Source organism: Triticum aestivum, chromosome 5B (assembly GCF_018294505.1).
Source record: "Triticum aestivum cultivar Chinese Spring chromosome 5B, IWGSC CS RefSeq v2.1, whole genome shotgun sequence".
NCBI lineage: Eukaryota > Viridiplantae > Streptophyta > Magnoliopsida > Poales > Poaceae > Triticum > Triticum aestivum.
Window position 1 is genome coordinate 258,438,082 of NC_057807.1, and position 23,052 is coordinate 258,461,133.

At 50.5% G+C, this 23,052-nt stretch overlaps 1 protein-coding gene across 1 annotated transcript; it reads right to left on the reverse strand.

Moving 5' to 3' along the window:
* Nucleotides 1–22,033: 22,033 nt before the first annotated feature.
* LOC123114735 (putative RING-H2 finger protein ATL69) lies at nt 22,034–22,571 on the reverse strand. The gene has a single exon (XM_044536162.1). The coding sequence runs from the start codon at nt 22,568–22,570 to the stop codon at nt 22,034–22,036; it is 537 nt and encodes a 178-aa protein (XP_044392097.1). The 5' UTR covers nt 22,571.
* Between the last annotated feature and the right edge of the window lie 481 nt (nt 22,572–23,052).

Below are 23,052 nucleotides of genomic sequence, written 5' to 3' on the forward strand. Positions count from 1 at the left end.
TGGAACACCACAATGTAATGGTGTGTCCGAACGTCATAACCGTACTTTATTAGATATGGTGCGATCTATGATGTCTCTTACCGATCTACCACTATCATTTTGGGGTTATGCATTAGAGACAGCTGCATTCACGTTAAAAGGGCACCATCTAAATCCGTTGAGACGACACCGTATGAACTATGGTTTGGCAAGAAACCTAAGCTGTCGTTTCTTAAAGTTTGAGGTTGCAATGCTTATGTGAAAAAGTTTCAACCTGATAAGCTCAAACTCAAATCGGAGAAGTGCGTCTTCATAGGATACCCAAAGGAAACTGTTGGGTACACCTTCTATCACAAATCCGAAGGCAAGACTTTTGTTGCTAAATTCGGAGTTTTTCTGGAGAAGGAGTTTCTCTTGAAAGAAGTGAGTGGGAGGAAAGTAGAAAACTTGATAAGGTAATTGTACCTTCTCCCTTATTGGAAAGTAGTTCATCACAAAAATCTGTTCTTGTGACTACTACACCAATTAGTAAGGAAGCTAATGATGATGATCATGTAACTTCAGATCAAGTTACTACCGAATCTCGTAGGTAAACCAGAGTGAGATCCGCACCAGAGTGGTACGGTAATCCTGTTTTGGAGGTCATGTTACTTGACTATGACGAACCTACGAACTATGAGGAAGCGATGATGAGCCCAGATTCCGCGAAATGGTTTGAGGCCATGAAGTCTGAGATATGATCCATGTATGAGAACAAAGTTTGGACTTTGGTTGACTTGCCCGATGATCGGCAAGCAATTGAGAATAAATGGATCTTCAAGAGGAAGACGGACGCTGATAGTAGTGTTACTATCTACAAAGCTAGAATTGTCGCGAAAGGTTTTCGACAAGTTCAAGGTGTTGACTACGATGAGAGCTTCTCACTCGTATCTATGCTTGAGTCTGTCTGAATCATGTTAGTAATTGCCGCTTTTTATGAAATCTGGCAAATGGATAAACAAAACTGCATTCCTTAATGGATTTATTAAAGAAGAGTTGTATATGATGCAGCAGAAGGTTTTGTCAATCCGAAAGGTGCTAACAAAATGTGCAAGCTCCAGCGATCCATCTGTGGACTGGTGCAAGCATCTCGGAGTTGGAATATACGCTTTGATGAGTTGATCAAAGCATATAGTTTTATACAGACTTGCGGTGAAGCCTGTATTTACAAGAAAGTGAGTGGGAGCACTACAGCATTTCTGATGAAGTATATGTGAATGACATATTGTTGATCGGAAATAATGTAGAATTATTCTGTAAAGCATAAAGGAATGTTTGAAAGGAGTTTTTCAAAGAAAGACTTCGGTAAAGCTGCTTACATATTGAGTATCAAGATTTATAGAGATAGATCAAGACGCTTGATAAGTTTTTCCAATGAGTACATACCTTGGCAAGATTTTGAAGTAGTTCAAAATGGAACAGTCAAAGAAAGAGTTCTTGCCTGTGTTACAAGGTGTGAAGTTGAGTAAGACTCAAAGCCCGACCACGGCAGAAAATAGAAAGAGAATGAAAGTCATTCCCTATGCCTCAGTCATAGGTTCTATAAAGTATGCCATGCTGTATACCAGATCTATTGTATGCCCTACCACTGAGTTTGGCAAGGGAGTACAATAATGATCTAGGAGTAGATCACTGGACAGCGGTCAAAATTATCCTTAGTGAAATAAGGATATGTTTCTCGATTATGGAAGTGGAAAAAGGTTCGTCGTAAAGGGTTACGCCGATGCAAGTTTGACACTAATCTAGATGACTCTAAGTCTCGGTCTAGATACATACTGAAAGTGGGAGCAATTAGCTAGAGTAGCTCCATGCAGAGCATTGTTGACATAGAAATTTGCAAAATACATGTGGATCTGAATGTGGCAGACCCGTTGACTAAGATTCTCTCACAAGCAAAACATGATCACACCTTAGTACTCCTTGGGTGTTAATCACATAGCGATGTGAACTAGATTACTGAATCTAGTAAACCCTTTGGGTGTTGGTCACATGGCGATGTGAACTATGGGTGTTAATCACATGATGATGTGAACTATCGATGTTAATCACATGGTGATGTGATCTAGATTATTGACTCTAGTGCAAGTGGGAGACTGAAGGAAATATGCCCTAGAGGCAATAATAAAGTTATTATTTATTTCCTTATTTCATGATAAATGTTTATTATTCATGCTAGAATTGTATTAACCGGAAACATAATACATGTGTGAATACATAGACAAACAAAGTGTCACTAGTATGCCTCTACTTGACTAGCTCGTTAATCAAAGATGGTTATGTTTCCTAACCATGAACAATGAGTTGTTATTTGATTAACGAGGTCACATCATTAGTTGAATGATCTGATTGACATGACCCATTTCATTAGCTTAGCACCCGATCGTTTAGTATGTTGCTATTGCTTTTCTTCATGACTTATACATGTTCCTATAACTATGAGATTATGCAACTCCCGTTTGCCGGAGGAACACTTTGGGTGCTACCAAACGTCACAACGTAACTGGGTGATTATAAAGGAGCATTACAGGTGTCTCCAAAGGTAGATGTTGGGTTGGCGTATTTCGAGATTAGGATTTGTCACTCCGATTGTCGGAGAGGTATCTCTGGGCCCTCTCGGTAATACACATCACATAAGCCTTGCAAGCATTACAACTAATATGTTAGTTGTGAGATGATGTATTACGGAACGAGTAAAGAGACTTGCCAGTAACGAGATTGAACTAGGTATTGGATACCGACGATCGAATCTCGGGCAAGTAACATACCGATGACAAAGGGAACAACGTATGTTGTTATGCGGTCTGACCGATAAAGATCTTCGTAGAATATGTAGGAGCCAATATGGGCATCTAGGTCCCGCTATTGGTTATTGACCGGAGACATGTCTCGGTCATGTCTACATTGTTCTCGAACCCGTAGGGTCCGCACGCTTAAGGTTTAGATGACAGTTATATTATGAGTTTATGAGTTTTGATGTACCGAAGGAGTTCGGAGTCCCGGATGAGATCGGGGACATGACGAGGAGTCTCGAAATGGTCGAGACGTAAAGATCGATATATTGGACGACTATATTCGGAGTTCGGAAAGGTTCCGAGTCATTCGGGTATTTATCGGAGTACCGGAGAGTTACGGGAATTCGCCGGGGAGAAGTATTGGGCCTTATTGGGCCCTGCGGGAAAGAGAGAGGGGCTGCCTAGGGCAGGCCGCGCCCCCCCCCCCCAAGGCCTAGTCCGAATTGGACTAGGGGGAGGGGCCGCACCCCCTCCTTCCTTCCCTTGTCTCTTCCCCTTCCTAGTCTCCTACTCCTACTACATGGAAGGATCCCTAGTTGGACTAGGAAAGGGGGAATCCTACTCCCGGTGGGAGTAGGACTCCCCTATGGCGCGCCTCCTCCCTAGGCCGGCCTCCTCCTCCCTCCCTCCTTTATATACGGGGGCAGGGGGGCACCCTAGACACACAAGTTGATCCACGTGATCTATTCCTTAGCCGTGTGCGGTGCCCCCTGCCACCATATTCCTCGATAATACTGTAGCGGAGTTTAGGCGAAGCCCTGCTGCTGTAGTTCATCAAGATCGTCACCACACCGTCGTGCTGACGGAACTCTTCCCCGACACTTTGCTGGATCGGAGTCCGGGGATCGTCATCGGGCTGAACGTGTGCTCGAACTCGGAGGTGCCGTAGTTTCGGTGCTTGATCGGTTGGATCGTGAAGACGTACGACTACTTCCTCTACGTCATGTCATCGCTTCCGCAGTCGGTCTGCGTTGGGTACGTAGACAATACTCTCCCCCTCGTTGCTATGCATCACATGATCTTGCATGTGCGTAGGAAATTTTTTGAAATTACTACGAAACCCAACAGTTGAAAGCCGTGTATACCTTGGTGGAACAATTGTACATCGGGTCACAACGGACCCTTGCTTCGGTGGCCTTATCCAATGAGGTTCCAACCCTCCTCCCACGAGTCTTGAGTAAGCTTTCCGTCCTCCCTCAACGGATCAATGAATTGATACGGTCAGCTGCAAGAGCCGGAGCAATAAACGCTCTAAGCCGGGCTAAGGCCTGGCTATCTGAATTAGACCCAGAGGATATTGCCATTGGTTATCCAAGTCTCAAGGAAGATGGCACGCCGTTTGAGGATCCGGATTTCCTTGCCTGTGTCAAAGAGGTACGCCCCATGGTGACTTTGATAGCCACTGAAGTAGATTATACCAAGTACCAGGCGGGTTATGATGAACAAGGACGGAGGATTCCAACACCTGAATATGACATGACTAGTCTGATTCCTCCAATCCGTAAGCATACCTTTGCTCCTGAAGTTGACCCGGTAGGTCTTGTTGATGATGAAGCAGAATTTGAAGCCTTAAACAACATTGACTGGTCATCATCAACCTTCCAGGAAAAGGATCAGAGCGCAAACGTGGAGAGGGTTAACCCGAACGCTTCCGGCCAATCTTGAAGGTGAAGCTGTCATGGCGACTTAGTACCTGGTATAAAAAACAATGCAAACTATTTGGACTTGATAAGTCCTGTATTAGGGTAGAGATAACTCTGCTGTTTGAACATTTTTGATGCTTAACATTTTTAAGCCGCCTTGTTATATTCGTGCACACAGTTGATTGTTGTTGAAAAAACTGTCCTTCACATAAACTGTTAGGCCAAAAATGTGATCAAAATAATCATAGATTAGCTGGTTGATAAAACACAACTATAATAAGATTTTCCCCTGGCCCCACCGGTTCATATGACCCGTCCAGTAAAGATGAAGGTCCGATAATTGGATACCCGGAAAGCACCTTGATTCTTAAGGGCTGGCGACTCATCAGTCGATATTGAACCGGGTTACAGTTATTATACTTACAACTGTAAGCTTCAGGAAAAAGTCTGAAGTCAAACAATGGGGCTTCCAAAGATAACTTAAATCAAAAAAGAGAAAATAACAACGGCAAGGCTACTGATTCGAATACGATCAGCGAACCGTCCCAGAGGGGTTTAAGCTAGGATTCGAATACGATCATGTAGCCCCTAATGGCTTTGGCATTGCGCCGATCAAGAGGGTACCGACAGCTATGTTCTCTTTGGTTCGAATACGACCTATGTTTGAACAGGAAGCCCCCTAATGATCTTGAGAGTTTTTTAACGACTCCGATTCAAATACGATCAAAGTCGGTTCCCAAATGGGGTTAAGCTATGATTCGAATACGATCAAGAAGCCCCCAAGTGAGCTCGGTAGTGTGCCAATCAAAAGGGTATCGACAACTATGTTCTCTTTGGTTCGAATATGACCTATGTTTGAACAGGAAGCCCCCTAGTGACCATAATTTTGAACAGCTAGATTTGAATAGAATCGTAAGCCGGATCAGAACAGGCTGAGCCGGATCAAATATGACCCGCCTCCGAACGATCATGTGATAAAAAGATGATAATAATAATAACAAATTTACCTTGTGAGAAGGGGAAAAGGACAGAGGTCCTGCTTTATTATTTATCATAATATATACATTGGTCAAAATATGTACATCAGTGGAGCCTATGGCTCAAGTGTAGTACGGCTGGAGATGAGCAATGTTCCACGGCCTCCGGGTCTCTTCTTTCGACTTACGTGAGTCTTTGTGCTCTCGAACGTCAATAAGGTAATATGACTCGTTGTTTAAGTTCTTGCTGACCACAAATGGTCCTTCCCAAGGTGGGGATAACTTATGAGCATCAATTTGATCCTGGATGAGCTGGAGCACTAGGTCACCTTCCTGAAAAGATCTGGACTTAACTCGGCGGCTGTGGTAACGGCGCAAATCATGTTGATAAATTGCCGAATGGGCAGCTGCTAAGTCCCGATGTTCATCTAACAGGTCGAGAGCATCCTGGCGTGCTTGTTCATTGTCTTCCTCCACATAAGCCGCCACACGAGGTGAATCATGATGGATGTCACTAGGGAGAACCGCCTCAGCTCCGTAGACCATAAAGAAAGGCGTATAACCCGTAGATCTGTTAGGAGTAGTGTTGATGCTCCATAACACTGAAGGTAACTCCTCAACCCAGCAACCTGGCGTCTGTTGCAAAGGGACAAAGAGCCGGGGCTTAATGCCTTTCAGGATCTCTTGATTGGCTCTCTCGGCTTGACCATTGGACTGAGGGTGAGCCACTGATGAAACATCAAGCCGGATATGCTCACGTTGACATAACTCCTCCATCGTGCCTTTAGACAGATTAGTGCCATTGTCAGTTATAATGCAGTGTGGAAAACCAAAACGAAATATCACTGTCGGTGTCAAAACCGGCGGATCTCAGGTAGGGGGTCCCGAACTGTGCGTCTAGGCGGATGGTAACAGGAGACGAGGGACACGATGTTTTTACCCAGGTTCGGGCCCTTTCGATGGAGGTAAAACCCTACGTCCTGCTTGATTAATATTGATGATATGGGTAGTACAAGAGTGGATCTACCACGAGATCAAGGAGGCTAAACCCTAAAGCTAGCCTATGGTATGATTGTTGTAATGTATGTTGTCCTACGGACTAAAGCCCTCCGGTTTATATAGACACCGGAGGAGGCTAGGGTTACACAGAGTCGGTTACAATGGTAGGAGATCTACATATCCGTATCGCCAGGCTTGCCTTCCACGCCAAGGAAAGTCCCATCCGGACACGGGACAGAGTCTTCAATCTTGTATCTTCGTAGTCTTGGAGTCCGGCGGACGATGATAGTCCGGCTGTCCGGACACCCCCTAGTCCAGGACTCCCTCAGTAGCCCCTGAACCACGCTTCAATGACGATAAGTCCGGCGCGCATAATGTTCGGCATTGCAAGGCGGGTTGCTTCCCTGAATAATCCGGAGAAGATCGTGAACACCAGGATAGTGTCCGGCTCTGCAAAATAAATTCCACATTCCACTGTAGAGAGAATAAAATGTACACCAGTACAACCTGCTGACGTATTATGCGGCGTGACATCACACCGCTACCAAGCCACTGTTTGAATCGTTTTTTTACTTAATACCACCTCAGCACGTTTAGCGAAGCGGTTCCCTTGGCACGTCTTGTTGAAGCAGAGATCGTGTTCCCCTTATTCCGGGATTCTCATCAATACGTGCGTGGGTAACCCAACCGTTCCCGTCGCCACGCCTCCTCTATCGAAGGTGAATCCCAAACGGTCACGGAGGCGGCTCTTGGTATTTTTTCCCTCTTTATAAGAGGACCAAGGCCCGTCCTTGTTCTTCAATCTCGCATCGAATCTCCTCCTCGCTCCCAGTTCCAACACCCAGAGCCACCGATTCGAGCGCTTCAGATTGTCAACCATGTCCGGCTCCGACCTCCAGGGCCGGTGGATGCCCTCCTCCATCACGGAGGAGGACATATTAAAGTTGCATGAGGCCAAGTACCTGGCCTATGAGGTTTCGCACAGGTTGCCTGCCCAAGGGCAGGCCGTGCCCGCCCCCGAGCCCGGTGAGTTTGTTGTCTTCGTGTCCCACCTCCGTCGGGGTTTAGGCTTCCCGACGGATCCCTTCGTGAGAGGGCTCATGTTCTACTACGGGCTGGACTTTCACGACTTGGCTCCGGAGTCCATCCTCCACATCTCCGCATTCATTATCGTCTGCGAAGCCTTCCTCCATGTCACCCCCACTTCGGCTTGTGGCTGAAGACCTTCAAGGTGGAGCCAAAGATGATCGGGGGGCGTCAAGCGGAGTGCGGCGGGGCGGCCATAAGCAAAAAGGCCGATGCCCCATGGCCCGAGGGTTCTTTCCAAGAGGAACTCGGGTTGTGGCAACAGGAGTGGTTCTATATCACCGCTCCGAAGGGCAGCAAGCAAAAGTCGCCACCTTCTTTCCGCCCGGGACCTCCATGCCGACTGATGTCATGGGTCAACCAAGGGCTCAATTGGGGCCGTCCGAAGACGTGCCCTTATTGCAGGGCCGAATTCGAGACCTCCAGGCGAGGGAGATCAATCTGATCATGGTGATGCAGGTTATGCTAATCAGGCATCTTCTGCCCTGCAAACGTCGTCCTCTCCGTCTGTGGGAGTTCAACCCGGAGGGACCTCGGATTCTCCAACACTTCATGGGTGCGACACCCGTGGAGATGTATAAGTTGTTCTTCGGACCGCAGGTGGCGTGTCCGGAATTGGCTGAGGACGCAGGCCTAAGCCGCAATCGCCCGGATACTCAGGTAAATAGCTCAGAGTCCGGACGCTTTGTTTATCTTCTTTTCTAGAGTTCGCCTCCTGACCCATTACTCTTCACAGGAGTGGGTAGCACAATCGAGGCTGATAAGGTGTCCGGCCCCCCTCCCCGAGACCGCACTGGAGCCCGTCCTGGTCAGAATGTTGGAGGTCACGCCCATGAAAGAGAGCGATGGGGAAAGTAGAGGAGCTATCATTTCGCCCAAAGGGGCATCCGAAGAGAGGGGAATCAAAAACCCCTCCTTCCAGGGGGAGAAGAGGACCGCCTCCGAAGACCCGGAGGCCAAAGCCCCTAAGCGTGGGAAGAGATCTTCACTGGGGGGTCCGGCGTCCGGAGAGAATCCGGACGCACAATCATCGCCAAAGGATCAGCCCTCCATCGAGCCGTGAGTATAAAAAGGGGAGTTAAATAGTAAGGAAATACCTCCATTCGTGCTTCTGTGAGTAACCGAAATATTTATCTTGCAGTTCGGATCTGCAGCCTTCTTAGAGGAGTTCATCTTCGGGGGACCTTCTTCCGGAGATGATGGAGAGCGAAACGCCTCCGTCTGCTGCGCCGTTAGATAAGGCAGATGAGCCTGAAGTATCGTCACGGAGGGTATCCCCGAGTCCGGAGGGGCCAGAGAGTTCGGCACCTGCTAGTATCCGGCCAGGAGAACTGAAGAATCTGTTTGAGAGGGCGTCCATCTCAAAAGATCACCGTGCTTTGATGCGTATGGTGATTGGAAGGATTTCGTCCGCCGAAAGCGGATTGCGCAATGCCGCTATAAGTTTGCTAGCGGGGTTTGAGGTACGCAAGAATGCCGCATCTCTTTGTCTATTGACAGTGTTGCATATGAAAATACGCCTTGTATAGATAGTAGCCCCTGAGACTCGGTAGGTTGTCGAAAACGACAGCGTGCCGAGGATCGAAATCGAAGGTAATGAATGCCGCCGTTCCTATGCAGGTGGCGGATAGTCCGAGGGCTAACCGGACTAGTGGGTTTGCCGAGTTAAAGCGGCAACTTGACGTGGCAGATGCGGACATCGCACTTGTCAACCGGCGACTTGACGAGTCGCAAGGTAAGTAAGTTCTCCGCAGTCGCTTCATTAAGGAGGTCGAAGCCTTCCCCTGATAAATTTTATGTTGTTTATTCAGACGGTGCTGCTGCTGTGGAGAGTCTTCGGGCCGAACTTGCTCAAGCTAAGGAGCAAGCCCGAAGGAGTGACGCGGCTGCCTCCCGGGCGGCCGAGGAGTTGAAAGCCGAAAGGGCTGCGCACTGCCTAAGCAGGGCAGAGGTGGCCGAATTGGCCATGAAAGTAAAAGCTGCTGCCGACCGCAATGAGGCTCTTGAAAAGGAGCGCTTGTCGGAGCGGGAAGACCTGAAGAAGGCCACCGCCGAAGCCAAGGATGCCCGCTCTGCAATGCGGGCCATGAAGGAGGAACTGCGCCAAGCCGGGGATATCGTGGCTGGCAAGCCCTTTCTGCTGCGTCGCCGGTTTATGGATCAAAAGTATGCTCAATTTGAGCGGCTGTGGAGTCCGGAAGATCCTTATATGGACTTAGCTGCAAGTGCGGCTGATGCCGTTGAGCACTTCCGGAGCCAGGAGGATCACAAGACGGAAGAGCTATACTGGTCTCAATTCCATAGTCCGGACCGCTCGCTTTCGTTGATAGACCGGTTGGCCGAATGGGCCGAGCTAAATAGATTGTCCGGACTTGCCATGACTGACATCGTGGCTCATGTCTGGCCAGAGAGGCCCAAGGCGACGAGCTACTTCGGCTTACTGCAGAAATTCCGTGGAGCGGTGCCGCATATCAAGGAGATGAAGCGGTCGGCCTGTATCGAGGGCGCGCGGATGGCTCTTGCCCACGTGAAGGCGCATTGGACGGAGATGGATGCCACCGCTGTTGCCGCCCAGAGCTCGGATAAAAACCGGCTCCCCGCCGAGCACTATTTCGGGGAAGTTATGCGTGGCGCTCGTGTAATAGAGTCGCAGTGCTCAAAAAATGTCATGTTCAAATGAACATTTTAGCTTGTAACACGATTATTGTGCTATAACTGCCTTTTATACTTGTGCGTCCCAAGTAGTGAAACTTCTCCTGTTCGGCCGTTTACGTATACATTTGTATAACTTGAAAGATTGCAGTCTTCGGCTTCAGCCCCCACGCACAAGGTGCGGGGGTGTTCGCAAAAATAGCGCGTTTTCACACTTAATCCGACGTCTCGGTCCTGTTAAGGAGGTGGTAGCGTAGCAAACGAGGCAATCCGGACTATAATGCTTTATCACTTTCACTTAGCCTGTGGAGCTCGAGGGTGGGGCTACGATATAGCCCCTGGTGGCACCGCACTTCTCCGAATTCGGGGTGCGTATGTGCCTGACCGGGAAACGGTCCTTCGTCAAAGCGGGGAATTCTAAACATTCTGGTAGTCGATCGAGTGGTTGACCAGTCTCTCGCTGTATCATGACAGTCAGTTTTCGGCTTTCTCTACTGAGGCGCTCGCCCAGCCGAACTGGGGCACAATCGCAGTAGTTCTCCTGTTGCCGCGTTAGCCGATGATACGGAACGTAAGGCAGCAAAACACAGGAGCCGGGCAAACCCAACATTTGACCAAAGACATGATTCGGAGCTGATGCATATAATGCCTAACTCGAGATGCCGAACACTCCCTAAGGTGTTCGGTCTTTTATAATAATGGGCAGAACAATGCCCTAAGCCCCTAGTGTCCAGGTACGGGCATGGTCTTCTAACGCGGCCGATGCCAAAACGTCAGGCTCCGCTTTGATTATAGGAAAAAACCAAGGGAGAATAACAACAAGAGACAGTAAAAAAGGTTTGCGCAGGGTCTTAATCTGAAAAGAATCCTCATAACGGGTCCCTACTGCACGTCTGCGCATGTGTCTCCGTTGCGCCGTTATCCTGGACGGGTACGCACGTTGTTCATCTGAAAAAAGAGAGGAACGCTTAGTTTGAAAACAATTCGTGCGAAAAATATGTGTAAAAGAAGTAATATGAATAAGTAAAGCGGGGTTTATATGAACCCGCGGTTGTTTGTGCGCGCAGCCCTCTGTGAGGAGGTATGCGGCTAGGGAGCCCCTAGCCTGCTGAAGCCGGATTCGTCTATCCGAGTCCGGGGTCTTTAAGTGACCCTCGCACTGAAATGACGCCACGCGGACCGGGCATCTTGAGTGTAAGAGATGCGTAATGCGGTATGGCGTTAAAGCGGACAAAAGCCTTTCGTCCCAACAGTGCTTGATATCCACTTTCAAATGGGACGATGTGAAAAATTAATTTTTTGCGTCGAGAATTGTTCGGTGATCCGAACACGACTTCTAGTAATATGGAGCCTGTGCACTTGGCGTGAGGGCCTGGCGTCACTCCTTTGAAGGAAGTGCGGCTGTGTCGAATTTTGGTAGGGTCTATCCCCATTTTACGGATTGTGTTTGAATACAGCAGGTTTAAGTCGCTGCCTCCGTCCATTAGGACGTCAGTGAATTGTAATCCGTCTATTATGGGATTCAAAATCAGGGGAGTCCGTCCCGCGTTTCGAATGCTTCTGGAATAGTCCACGTGGTCGAAAGTGATTGGTTTAGATGTCCAATCTCTACGGTCTGCTGGGCTGGACCGCGCGAGGCCCCTTTTAGAAAGTGCCGCACTATTTTTCCGTATTATCACGTGAAGTTAGTTTACTACTTTGACCCCTTGTGGGAAAGTCTTTTGTTTTCCGGTGCTCTGCGGGTGGGGTTTATCGTCTTCGCTTGACGCATCGAGCCCCTTGTGTTCGGCGTTTAGTCGGCCGGACTGTTTAAAAACCCAACAATCCCGATGGGTGTGGTTTGCAGGCCTTCCGGGGGTACTGTGGATTTGGCATATCCGACCCAGAATCTTATTTAAGTTGGACAGGTCGTCGCTGTCATCCTTAAGGGGCGTTGTTTTGTTGTTTGGCCGCGAGCTTTTGAATCCGGCGTTGACTGTCGTGCTCTTTGGGCTTTTCTCTTTATTCCGGCGCTGCTCTTTTCTACGCCGTGTTTTTCCGTTTCCATCTCTTGTCTCGGATGTACTTGGGTCGCTGGTGCTGCATCTTGCTAGCCAGCTGTCCTCTCCCGCACAAAATCGGGTCATGAGGCTTGTTAGTGCGGACATTGTCCTCGGTTTCTCTTGACCGAGGTGCCTGGCAAGTCATTCGTCTCGGACATTGTGCTTAAAAGCTGCTAAGGCTTCGGCGTCCGGACAGTCGACTATTTGGTTCTTTTTGGTGAGAAACCTGTTCCAGAATTTCCGCGCTGACTCTCCGGGCTGTTGAGTTATATGACTTAGATCATCTGCGTCCGGAGGGCGGACATAAGTCCCTTGAAAATTTGCTCTAAACACATCCTCGAGCTCTTCCCAACTTCCCACAGTATTTTCTGGGAGGCTTTTAAGCCAATGACGGGCTGGCCCTTTGAGCTTGAGGGGTAGGTATTTTATGGCGTGGAGATCATCTCCTCTGGCCATTTGTATATGTAGTATGTAATCTTCTATCCAGACTCCAGGGTCTGTTGTTCCATCGTAGGCCTCTATGTCTATGGGTTTGAATCCTGCTGGGAATTCATGATCCAGCACCTCATCGGTGAAACATAGTGGGTGTGCGGCACCCCTGTATTTGGGTGCGCCACTGTCTTCGGACACTTGACGTGTCGCCTTGCTTCCTGGGGCCTTCTTCTTTGGCCCATAGATGGACCTGGGTGGGCTACCTGTCTTTACAGGTTCCTTATGTGCGGGGCTGCTTTCAGAATGCGGCCTATCATCTGGCCGTCTATCCAACCAGGCAGCCTTTTTATTTCTTGACGGTGGAGGCTCTATGGTTTCTTCGTCGAATTCTGGTAGCAGCTTGCGCTTCGGGTAGCTCTTTGATTGGTGACCATTGCCGTATTTGTCCGTGGTCTTGAGTACTTTGCTCCATCTCATTCTGAGTGTGTCTTCCGCTGTTTTGAGCTTTCGCTTTTCTTTCTTCGGGCTTCTTGCAGTGGCGATAAGCCTGCGTTTGAAACGCTCTTGTTCGACGGGATCCTCAGGTACGACGAATTCGTCATCGTTGAGGCTTGCTTCGTCTTCGGAGGGAGGCATGTGGTTATGATCCTCAACCTCTTCGTCTGCCGCCCTCTCATGAGGGCTTGCTTCTGCATCCTCCTGCGCTGAATCTTGCTGGAGGGGATTGTCTTCGGCACTCTCTGGGGTATTATTATCTCCTGTGCCGGAATCTCCATTCTTAACGTGGCGGGTTTTAGAGCGGCGCCGCTGACGCCGGCGTTTGGGCTGCTTCTTTAAAGAGTCTGCCTCCGCTGCTTCTTCGCCGTCCCCATCTTTTGGGGTGTCCACCATATATATGTCGTATGACGAGGTGGTCTTCCAGTGCCCTGTAGGCGCTGGTTCCTGTTCGTCTCCGGCATCGTCGTCCATAGCATCGATGTCGTCGGAGTCGTAGTCTAGCGTATCGGTTAGATCGTCGACAGTGCCTACAAAGTGGGTGGTGGGTGGGCTCTGAATTTCTTCGTCGTCCGTATCCCAACCGTCCTGGCCATAGTCCGGCCAGGACTCTCTCGATAACGAGAGCTTCCTTAGCGAATTTAGGATGTCGCCAAAGGGCGAGTGTTGGAAGATGTCCGCGGCGGTGAATTCCATAACCGGCGCCCAATCCGAATCGATTGGTAGGGGCGTGGGAGGTTCAGAGTCCGGCAAGGAGTCCGGCACCTCGGAGTCACGAGTTTCGCGGGGGACAAGATCGATGTTCGGCTCTATCGCCGTGGAAGTTGAAGCCCCTGAGGCGGCGTCTAACCACCGATCCTCGATCTGGGCGATCGGCTCCGGACTGATAACCGAAGCGGATTCATGTGCGGCCACCAAGGCACTGTTCGGCGGCAGAGCTAGATCATGCCCATCGTAACAGTGCGGCGCGCTCGGCTGTGGCTCGAGTCCGTCGAAGATCAGATCTCCGCGGACATCGGCTGTGAAGTTTAGGCTTCCGAATCTGACCTAACAGCTAGGGGCGTAGCTTTCGATCTGCTCCAGATGGCCAAACGAATTAGCCCGCAGTGTGAAGCCGCCGAATACGAAGATCTGTCCGGGGAGAAAAGTTTCACCCAGGACAGCGTTGTTGGTTGAAGATGCCATCAAGCCTATCGATGACTACACAGAGGAACTCTCAATGAAAGCACCAATGTCGGTGTCAAAACCGGCGGATCTCGGGTAGGGGGTCCCGAACTGTGCGTCTAGGCGGATGGTAACAGGAGACGAGGGACACGATGTTTTTACCCAGGTTCGGGCCCTCTCGATGGAGGTAAAACCCTACGTCCTGCTTGATTAATATTGATGATATGGGTAGTACAAGAGTGGATCTACCACGAGATCAAGGAGGCTAAACCCTAAAGCTAGCCTATGGTATGATTGTTGTAATGTATGTTGTCCTACGGACTAAAGCCCTCCGGTTTATAGACACCGGAGGAGGCTAGGGTTACACAGAGTCGGTTACAATGGTAGGAGATCTACATATCCGTATCGCCAGGCTTGCCTTCCACGCCAAGGAAAGTCCCATCCGGACACGGGACGGAGTCTTCAATCTTGTATCTTCGTAGTCTTGGGGTCCGGCGGACGATGATAGTCCGGCTGTCCGGACACCCCCTAATCCAGGACTCCCTCAATCACCTTCTTCATGAATTGAACCGCCGTGGCTGCATCACACTTACTGACCGGCTCTGCCTCGACCCACTTTGTAAACTTATCAACTGCCACCAAAAGGTGAGTCTTTTTATCTTTGGATCTCTTGAAAGGCCCAACCATGTCAAGCCCCCAGACTGCAAACGGCGAAGTATTTGGAATCATCCTCAACTCTTGAGCCGGCACATGAGCCCGTCTCGAGAACTTCTGACAACCATCACATTTACTGACCAGATCCTCTGCGTTTGCATGAGCCGTCAGCCAATAAAACCCATGACGAAAAGCCTTAGCCACAAGAGATTTTGATCTGGCGTGATGACCACAATCCCCTTCATGAATCTCACGTAGAATTTCTTGGCCTTCTTCAGGAGATATGCAACGCTGAAAAGCCCCTGTAACACTGCAATGATGTAACTCGCCATTGAGAATCGTCATGGACTTAGACCGCCGGGTTATCTGCCTGGCCAAGGTTTCATCCTCAGGCAACTCGCCCCGTGTCATATAAGCCAGATACGGCACCGTCCAATCTGGGATGATATGAAGAGCCGCCACCAGCTGTGCCTCAGGGTCAGGAACAGCCAAATCTTCCTCTGTAGGTAGCTTGACAGAAGGGTTATACAAAACATCCAAGAAAGTATTAGGCGGCACCGGCTTACACTGAGATCCCAGCCGGCTTAACGCGTCAGCTGCCTCGTTCTTTCTACGGTCAATGTGTTCCACCTGATAACCCTTGAAGTGCCCCACAATTGCATCAACCTCCCAGCGATAAGCCGCCATGAGCGGGTCCTTTGAGTCCCACTTGCCTGACACTTGCTGAGCCACGAGATCTGAGTCGCCGAAGCACCTTACCTGGCTTAAATTCATCTCCTTAGCCATCCGGAGACCATGGAGCAAGGCTTCATACTCGGCTGCAATGTTAGTGCAAGGAAACATCAACCGGAGTACATAACAAAACTTATCATCCCGAGGGGAAGCCAAAATAACTCCAGCCCCCAAGCCTTCCAATTGCCTAGACCCATCAAAATGAATTGTCCAATAGGTATTGTCCGGCTTTTCCTCAGGCATCTGCAATTCTGTCCAGTCATTGATGAAATCCACCAATGCTTGAGATTTAATAGTTGTGTGTGGCACATATTTTAAACCATGAGGCCCAAGCTTAATGGCCCATTTGGCGACTCGCCCTGTGGCCTCTCTGTTCTGAATAATATCCCCCAAGGGGGTAGAACTAACCACAGTGATGGGATGGCCCAAGAAGTATTGCTTAAGCTTCCGGCTGGCCATAAACACCCCAGAGACAAGTTTCTGCCTGTGCGGATATCGCTGCTTGGATTCAATCAGTACCTCACTGATGTAGTAAATCGGCCGCTGAACCGGGTGCTCCTTGCCAACCTCCTTGCATTCCACCACAATAGCCACACTGACAGCACGTGTGTTAGCAGTCACATATAGGAGCAAGGGCTCCTTATCAATGGGAGCAGCAAGAATCGGCGGCTCAGCCAACTGTCTCTTTAGATCTTCAAAGGCAGTATTGGCGGCGTCATTCCAAATAAAGCTATCCGTCTTCTTCATCATATGATACAGCGGCATAGCCTTCTCCCCTAACCGGCTTATGAACCGGCTTAAGGCGGCGATACGACCCGCCAAACGCTGGACATCATTAATACACGCTGGCTTGGCCAGGGCGGTGATAGGTTTGATCTTCTCTGGGTTAGCTTCGATGCCTCTATTTGAAACCAGAAAACCCAAAAGCTTGCCTGCAGGCACACCAAAAACACATTTGGCCGGGTTAAGCATCATCTTGTAAACCCGGAGATTATCAAAGGCTTCCTTGAGATCATCGATCAATGTCTCTTTCTCTCTGGACTTAACCACGATGTCATCCACGTAAGCATGAACATTGCATCCAATATGATCATGGAGACAATTTTGTACGCATCGCTGGTAAGTCGCCTGGGCACTCTTGAGCCCAAAAGGCATTGAAACATAGCAGAAGGCTCCAAACGGAGTGATGAACACCGTTTTCTCCTGGTCCTTAACAGCCATTTTGATCTGATGATAACCAGAGTAAGCATCCAAAAATCTCAAACGCTCACAACCCGACGTAGCATCGATGATCTGATCAATATGAGGGAGAGCAAAAGAATTAGCAGGGCAAGCTTTGTTTAAGTCCGTGTAATCCACACACATACGCCAGGTGCCGTTTTTCTTAAGAACAAGCACCGGGTTAGCCAGCCACTCCGGACGTAACACCTCAATGATAAACCCAGCCGCCAAGAGCCGGGCCACTTCTTCACCAATAGCTTTCCTTCTCTCCTCATTAAACCGCCGAAGAAATTGCTTGACTGGCTTAAACTTCGGATCAATATTAAGGGTGTGCTCAGCAAGTTCTCTCGGTACACCCGGCATGTCAGATGGCTTCCATGCAAAAATGTCCCGATTCTCACGGATAAACTCGATGAGCGCGCCTTCCTATTTAGGATCCAAATTAGCGCTGATATTGAATTGCTTGGATGAATCGCCTGGGACAAAATCAACAAGCTTAGTCTCTTCCGCCAACTGGAATTTCATGACCGGCTCGTGCTCTATAGTTGGCTTCTTCAAAGATGTTATATCCGCTGGGTCAACGTTATCCTTGTAGAACTTTAACTCTTTCGTCGCGCAGGCCGACTCAGCATAAGCCGCATCACCTTCTTCACATTCTAGAGCTACCTTGCAGCTCCCGTGCACCATAATGGTTCCCTTATAACCCGACATCTTGAGCTGCAAGTACACATAACACGGCCGTGCCATGAAGTTGGCATAAGCCGACCGCCCAAACAGAGCATGATATGGGCTCTTGATCTGAACTACTTCAAATGTTAATTTCTTGGCTCTGGAATCATATTCATCCCCAAATGCTACCTCCAACTCTATCTTGCCGACCGGATACACCGACTTACCAGGTACAACTCCATGGAAAACAGTATTGGACTTCTTAAGGCTCTTATCAGCCAGCCCCATGCAACGGAAGGTCTCATAATAAAGGATATTGATGCTGCTCTCTCCGTTCATCAGCACCTTGGTGAACTTGTATCCACCCACTTGAGGGGCCATGACCAGGGCTAAGTGACCCGGATTGTCAACCTGGGGAGGGTGATCCTCTCTACTCCATATGATAGGCTGTTCAGACCATCTCACGTAACGAGGAATTGCCGGCTCAACCGCATTCACGGCCCTCTTATGAAGCTTCTGGTCCTGTTTACACAAGCTGGTGGTAAACACATGATATTGCCCACTATTCAGATGCTTTGGATTGCTCTGGTATCCACCTTGCTGCTGCTGCTGACTGCCCTGGCCAGCCTGCTGGTTATATCCACCCTGGTTTCCCTGAGAATTCTGAAAATTGGGATTTGACCCGCCGCCCGGGCCATGAAAGCCGCCACCACCTGAGCCGCCCGGGCCATTGTTACCGTCCAACATGTTGGAATTCTTGAACGCCTTCATAATCGTGCAGTCCTTCCACAAATGTGTAGCCGGCTTCTCCTTAGAACCGTGTCTCGGACAAGGTTCATTCAATAACTGCTCAAGTGTGGGTCCTGACCCGCCGGATCGAGGAGGCGGCCTTCTCTTGCGCCGCTGGTTATGACCCTGCGTATTGGTGTTAGCCACAAAATCCAAACTACCGTCAACCTTACGTTTGTTACCTCCTTGACTTGTCGGGTTGTGTTGAGAGCCCTTGCCGTTGCTGCTCCTCTTTTCCTTCCCTGTCTTCTCATCATCAGACTCGGGATCCTTGGTACTATCAGAATCGACATACTTGACCAGAGCCGCCATCAGCGTGCCCATATCATTGCACTCATGTTTGAGCCACCCCAGCTTTTGTTTCAAAGGTAAGAAACGGAAATTCTTCTCCAACATTAAGACTGCAGAGCCGGCATCCATCTTATCAGATGAATGTATTATGGCCTTAACCCGGCGTACCCAATGGGTTGTAGACTCGCCCTCTTCCTGCTTACAATTCGTCAGGTCCACAATCGACATGGGCTGCTTGCACGTGTCTTTGAAGTTCTGGATGAATCGGGCCTTTAACTCTACCCATGAATCGATTGAATTAGGTGGCAGGCCTTTCAACCAGGTGCGGACGGTTCCATCCAACATCATGGTGAAGTACTTAGCCATTGCTGCGTCAGAAACCTCCAACAACTCCATAGCCATCTCGTAGCTCTCAATCCATGCCCCAGGCTGTAAGTCGGCTGTGTAATTTGGCACCTTCCTCGGTCCTTTAAAATCTTTAGGCAATCGCTCATTACATAGAGCCGGCACCAGACACGGGACTCCTCCAGTCCGGGTGGCTATACCTGCCTCAACAGAAGTCGCTGGGTAAACTGGATATGGCTGATAAGCCGTCAACTGAGCCGCTTGCTCAGCCGCCCGTTCAGCCTCTTGCCGTAGTCTCTCTTGCTCCACCAAGTTAACGGCCTCATGACGCGGCGGGTTGCCACCACCTGGCTGGTCACGGCGTCTAACGTTGCTTGATACGGCCGCTGAATGCATGTGCCTGCTATAACTCGGGCTACAGCTCGGACGAGGGGTCAAGTGGATCCTGTCTTAATTGTATGAGTACGCCTCCTGCTGTACCAAAGCCGTTTGAAGAAGTTCCCTGACCCGACGGGTTTCAACTGCAGTCGGAGAGTCGCCATCAATTGGGAGAGCCGCCAATCGGGTTGCGGCTGCTATCATGTTTTCCAATGGGTTGGAGTAATGACCCGGAGGGGTTGGTACGTACTGAGGTGGTGCCATTTTCACACGGGGAGGTCCCATCACCGGTGACTGAAATGGTGCTCCGCCCCCGGGTGTCGCAACATGGTCTGGCCCTGTGCGCGGAGGGAGCCACGGCGGGTTGCCTGTCTGCGGGACGAGCCACGGCGGGTTACTGGTCCCTGTTCCTGGCGTGTTAAAAAGGTTTCGAGGGTCATAAATCGGGGGAAGTCGAGACTGGGTCTTCTGATGCCTTCTCCTCATGACCTCATTAGCCGCGTTCTGGTCTTGCGTAAGCCGAAAAGCGTGCGCCCGGATCTGCTGAGCCTGAACGTCCAGAGCCACCCGCTCTACGGTTATTCTAACATCTTCTGCGGCCAGATCCTCCTTAGCTTGCGCCATATCCAACTTTAATTGTGCCACCTCTGCATCATGACTGGCTTGATCTGCCGGACTAACTACGGCGGTTAACAGGGTGGTCAATTTGTCGGTGAGATCCATTAACACCTGGGCCAGTGAACGCACAGGACCTCCTGCCCTGGATGCCGCTGACCCGGAGGTTACCGCTGCTGCAGTTGCGGAGTCTTGGATGGGTTGGGTTCCAGCCATGAAGATCCCGACCATGCACGACGGCTCAAGACAATCCGGAATGCTGCTGCCATCGGAACAGCCGCCGAGCCCGCCATCCTGCAGTTGGTACAATGAATCCGTCTCACCTATGGACGACTCACCGTCAGAGTAGATGGCCGCCTCACCACCAGAGGCAGATCCTTCAGAGAGCCCTTCGTGGATGCATCCCACGAAGGCACGCTTCACGGCCGGAAGAGCCCGGGCGGGTCTCGCACGCTGAGCCGTTTCGATGAGGTCGGTGCTTATGTCCGGCTTAGGGCCCGACTCGCCGATCTTGCCGATGAAGACGTGGATTCCGCCGAAGGAGACCCGGTACCCGTACTCAATTGAGCCGGCCTCGGGGTCCTAGCCTGCGTCGTCGATGTAGAGCTTGCCGCGACGACTCTTGGTCATCCGGCCCACAGCGTATCCCTTGAGCCCTTCGAAACTGCCCTTCAAGAACTCAAATCCACCGTGCGCTGGCCCCACGGTGGGCGCCAACTGTCGTGGAATTGTCACGTCAGATGTCCTAGTGAAAGGACTTAGTCGTGGAGTCATCGCAACTAGGAAGCTTGAAGGGGTTAATCAGGACAAGAGACACGAGAGTTTTTATACTAGTTCGGCCCCTTACGATGAAGGTAAAAGCCTACGTCTAGTTGTGATTGGGATTATGTATGTCTCGATAACCAGGAAGCAGAATCGCTTGACCTAGCTCTCGAGTTGTTGTTTCGTGTCCTGAACCGCCGCCGGGTCGTCCCCTTATATACTGAGGTCGACGCCCAGCGGCTCTACAGAGTCCCGGTCGGCTTATAGATTGTATCCGGCTTGGTCTCTTAATCTTTCTTGCCTTACAGTACAAATTACATGATCAAGGCGGTTTAACACTACGGGCCTTAGGTCACCCCTGGACCGTTGGGCCTTTACTAAGCCGTCGTCTTCAAACTTGAGCTTCTGTCTTCAAAAATACTTGTAAGTATAACCCGGTTGCCTTTGGCGGGTCATACTAGTAGTTATATCCCCAACAGACCCGACGGGTTTAGAGCGCGAGACCTGTACACGGGCCAATGCGCTCTCTGAACTGAATCCCCTCTCCCATGCCTCCAACATCGCCCAATAGATAAACCCGACCGGCAACGCTGCGTCTCCGATCATTCAGATCCTCTCCTCCTTCGTGGCCGCCATAGCAATCCCCACTGATTCCTCCTGGAGCATCTCCAAGTTAGAAAAGCAGCTACAGATCTCATGAAGCCTGGTCGGCTTCTCTGCATTGTCGTCTACCACCTACGCCAGCATCTCCACCGTCTTTGCTGTGATTTCCATCGTCATTAGGGTTAGGGGTTTGTTCAAGCTCGAGAGGAAGACAATGGGGATTTGGGGGAAACATCTCGGCCTTTTCACGGCCATACGGACGAGGACTGGCGCACGGCGGGATTAGATATCGAGGGACCGTTTCGCAAAAAAAAATGGACACGTGGCAGCTGCAGAGAATCCTACGCAGGACCGTATGTATTACGTATTGCTGTATTTGAGGACCGTACTGAAGCATTTTTTTAAGCCCCGAGCCTGTTGTGTTACGCGCTGATGTACCAATATGAAATTTACTCCTACTATGCTACAAATGCAGTAACGTATCCCCAGACTGTCCTTGCTAGATCGATCACTCTTCCAACGAAGCAGAGTAAATTACAGGGGAAACCATCTGCTTCCAATGCTTCTGCCTTCTCGGGTAGTACTACGCATGGCGCAAAATACATGAGCAGCCGATCGGATTGGCTGGGTTGGCTGGGTTGGCTTGATTGGATTGCCTGGTGCACACGAATGTGTCACCGAGCGTGGGCGGCGAGGGCTGTGGCGGCCGGCGACGGCACGGGCGAGTCGCGGCACACGGGGCAGGTGGCGCTCACGCGCAGCCACCGTTCGGCGCACCCCGCGTGGAAGCAGTGCGCGCACCGGGACCCGCGCCGGAGCGCCGCAACGCCATGGAACTCCCCGAGGCAGATGGCGCATGGCCCGTCTGCCACCGTCGCGCTCGCGCCCGATTTGCTGTCACGCGAGCCAGCGCGCAGGAGGAACTTGGGGTAGAGCACGTCGATGGTGGGGCCGTCGAGGCCCGCCAGCACTACGACGGCGGCGGACTGGTGATGGTGGGTGTCGGCGTCGACCAGTCGATGAAGCGACCCCGCGGCGCGGGCCTTGGCGCGGAAGCAGATGTAGGAGGCGAGCATGACGGTGGAGACGAGCACGAGGGCGCCGACGGCGATGGCGACGCCGTAGCCGAGCTGGCCCTGCACGCTGCTCGCCGCTCCGGTCCCCGGCGCGTGCGCGGGCGTTGCTGCGGCGGGGACGGAGACGCGCAGCATGTGCGCGCGCATTTTGGTGCAGTGGCGTGACAAGATTTGAGCTGGGAATGGGTATAGCAGAGAAGGGAGGGTGGTATTAGAGTACGCACTTCCTGCTGGTGCTCGCGCACGTCGGGAAGAAGCTCCCGATAGACCTCTGCTCAAGGAATCGCTCAAGGCGGGGCTCGAGATACGAGAGGAGGAGACACGGCTGGCTTTGCATAGATCGCCGAGTACTCGCAAGCTAGACTTGATTTGAGCGCCATGAACCACGTGGGGTGGTTTTAGAGAAAAAGTCTATTTTAAACCTTAAATTTATAGGTGTTCGGCGAATCAAACCCCGAAGTCGAAATCCCTATCGTTCTCATCCTAAACTAACGAATCTCGGTTCAAATCAAATCTTAGTGCCGTTTTAACCCAAAAAACGCTGACGTAGCCAGGATTGCTCTGAGTGGTGGGCCTAGTTATAACCGCAATGCACGGGGGCGAACAGGAAACAGATT

Coding starts and splice junctions, on each gene's coding strand:
- LOC123114735 (XM_044536162.1), bottom strand. CDS start 22,570: ATGCTGCGCGTCTCCGTCCCCGCCGCAGCAACGCCCGCGCACGCGCCG.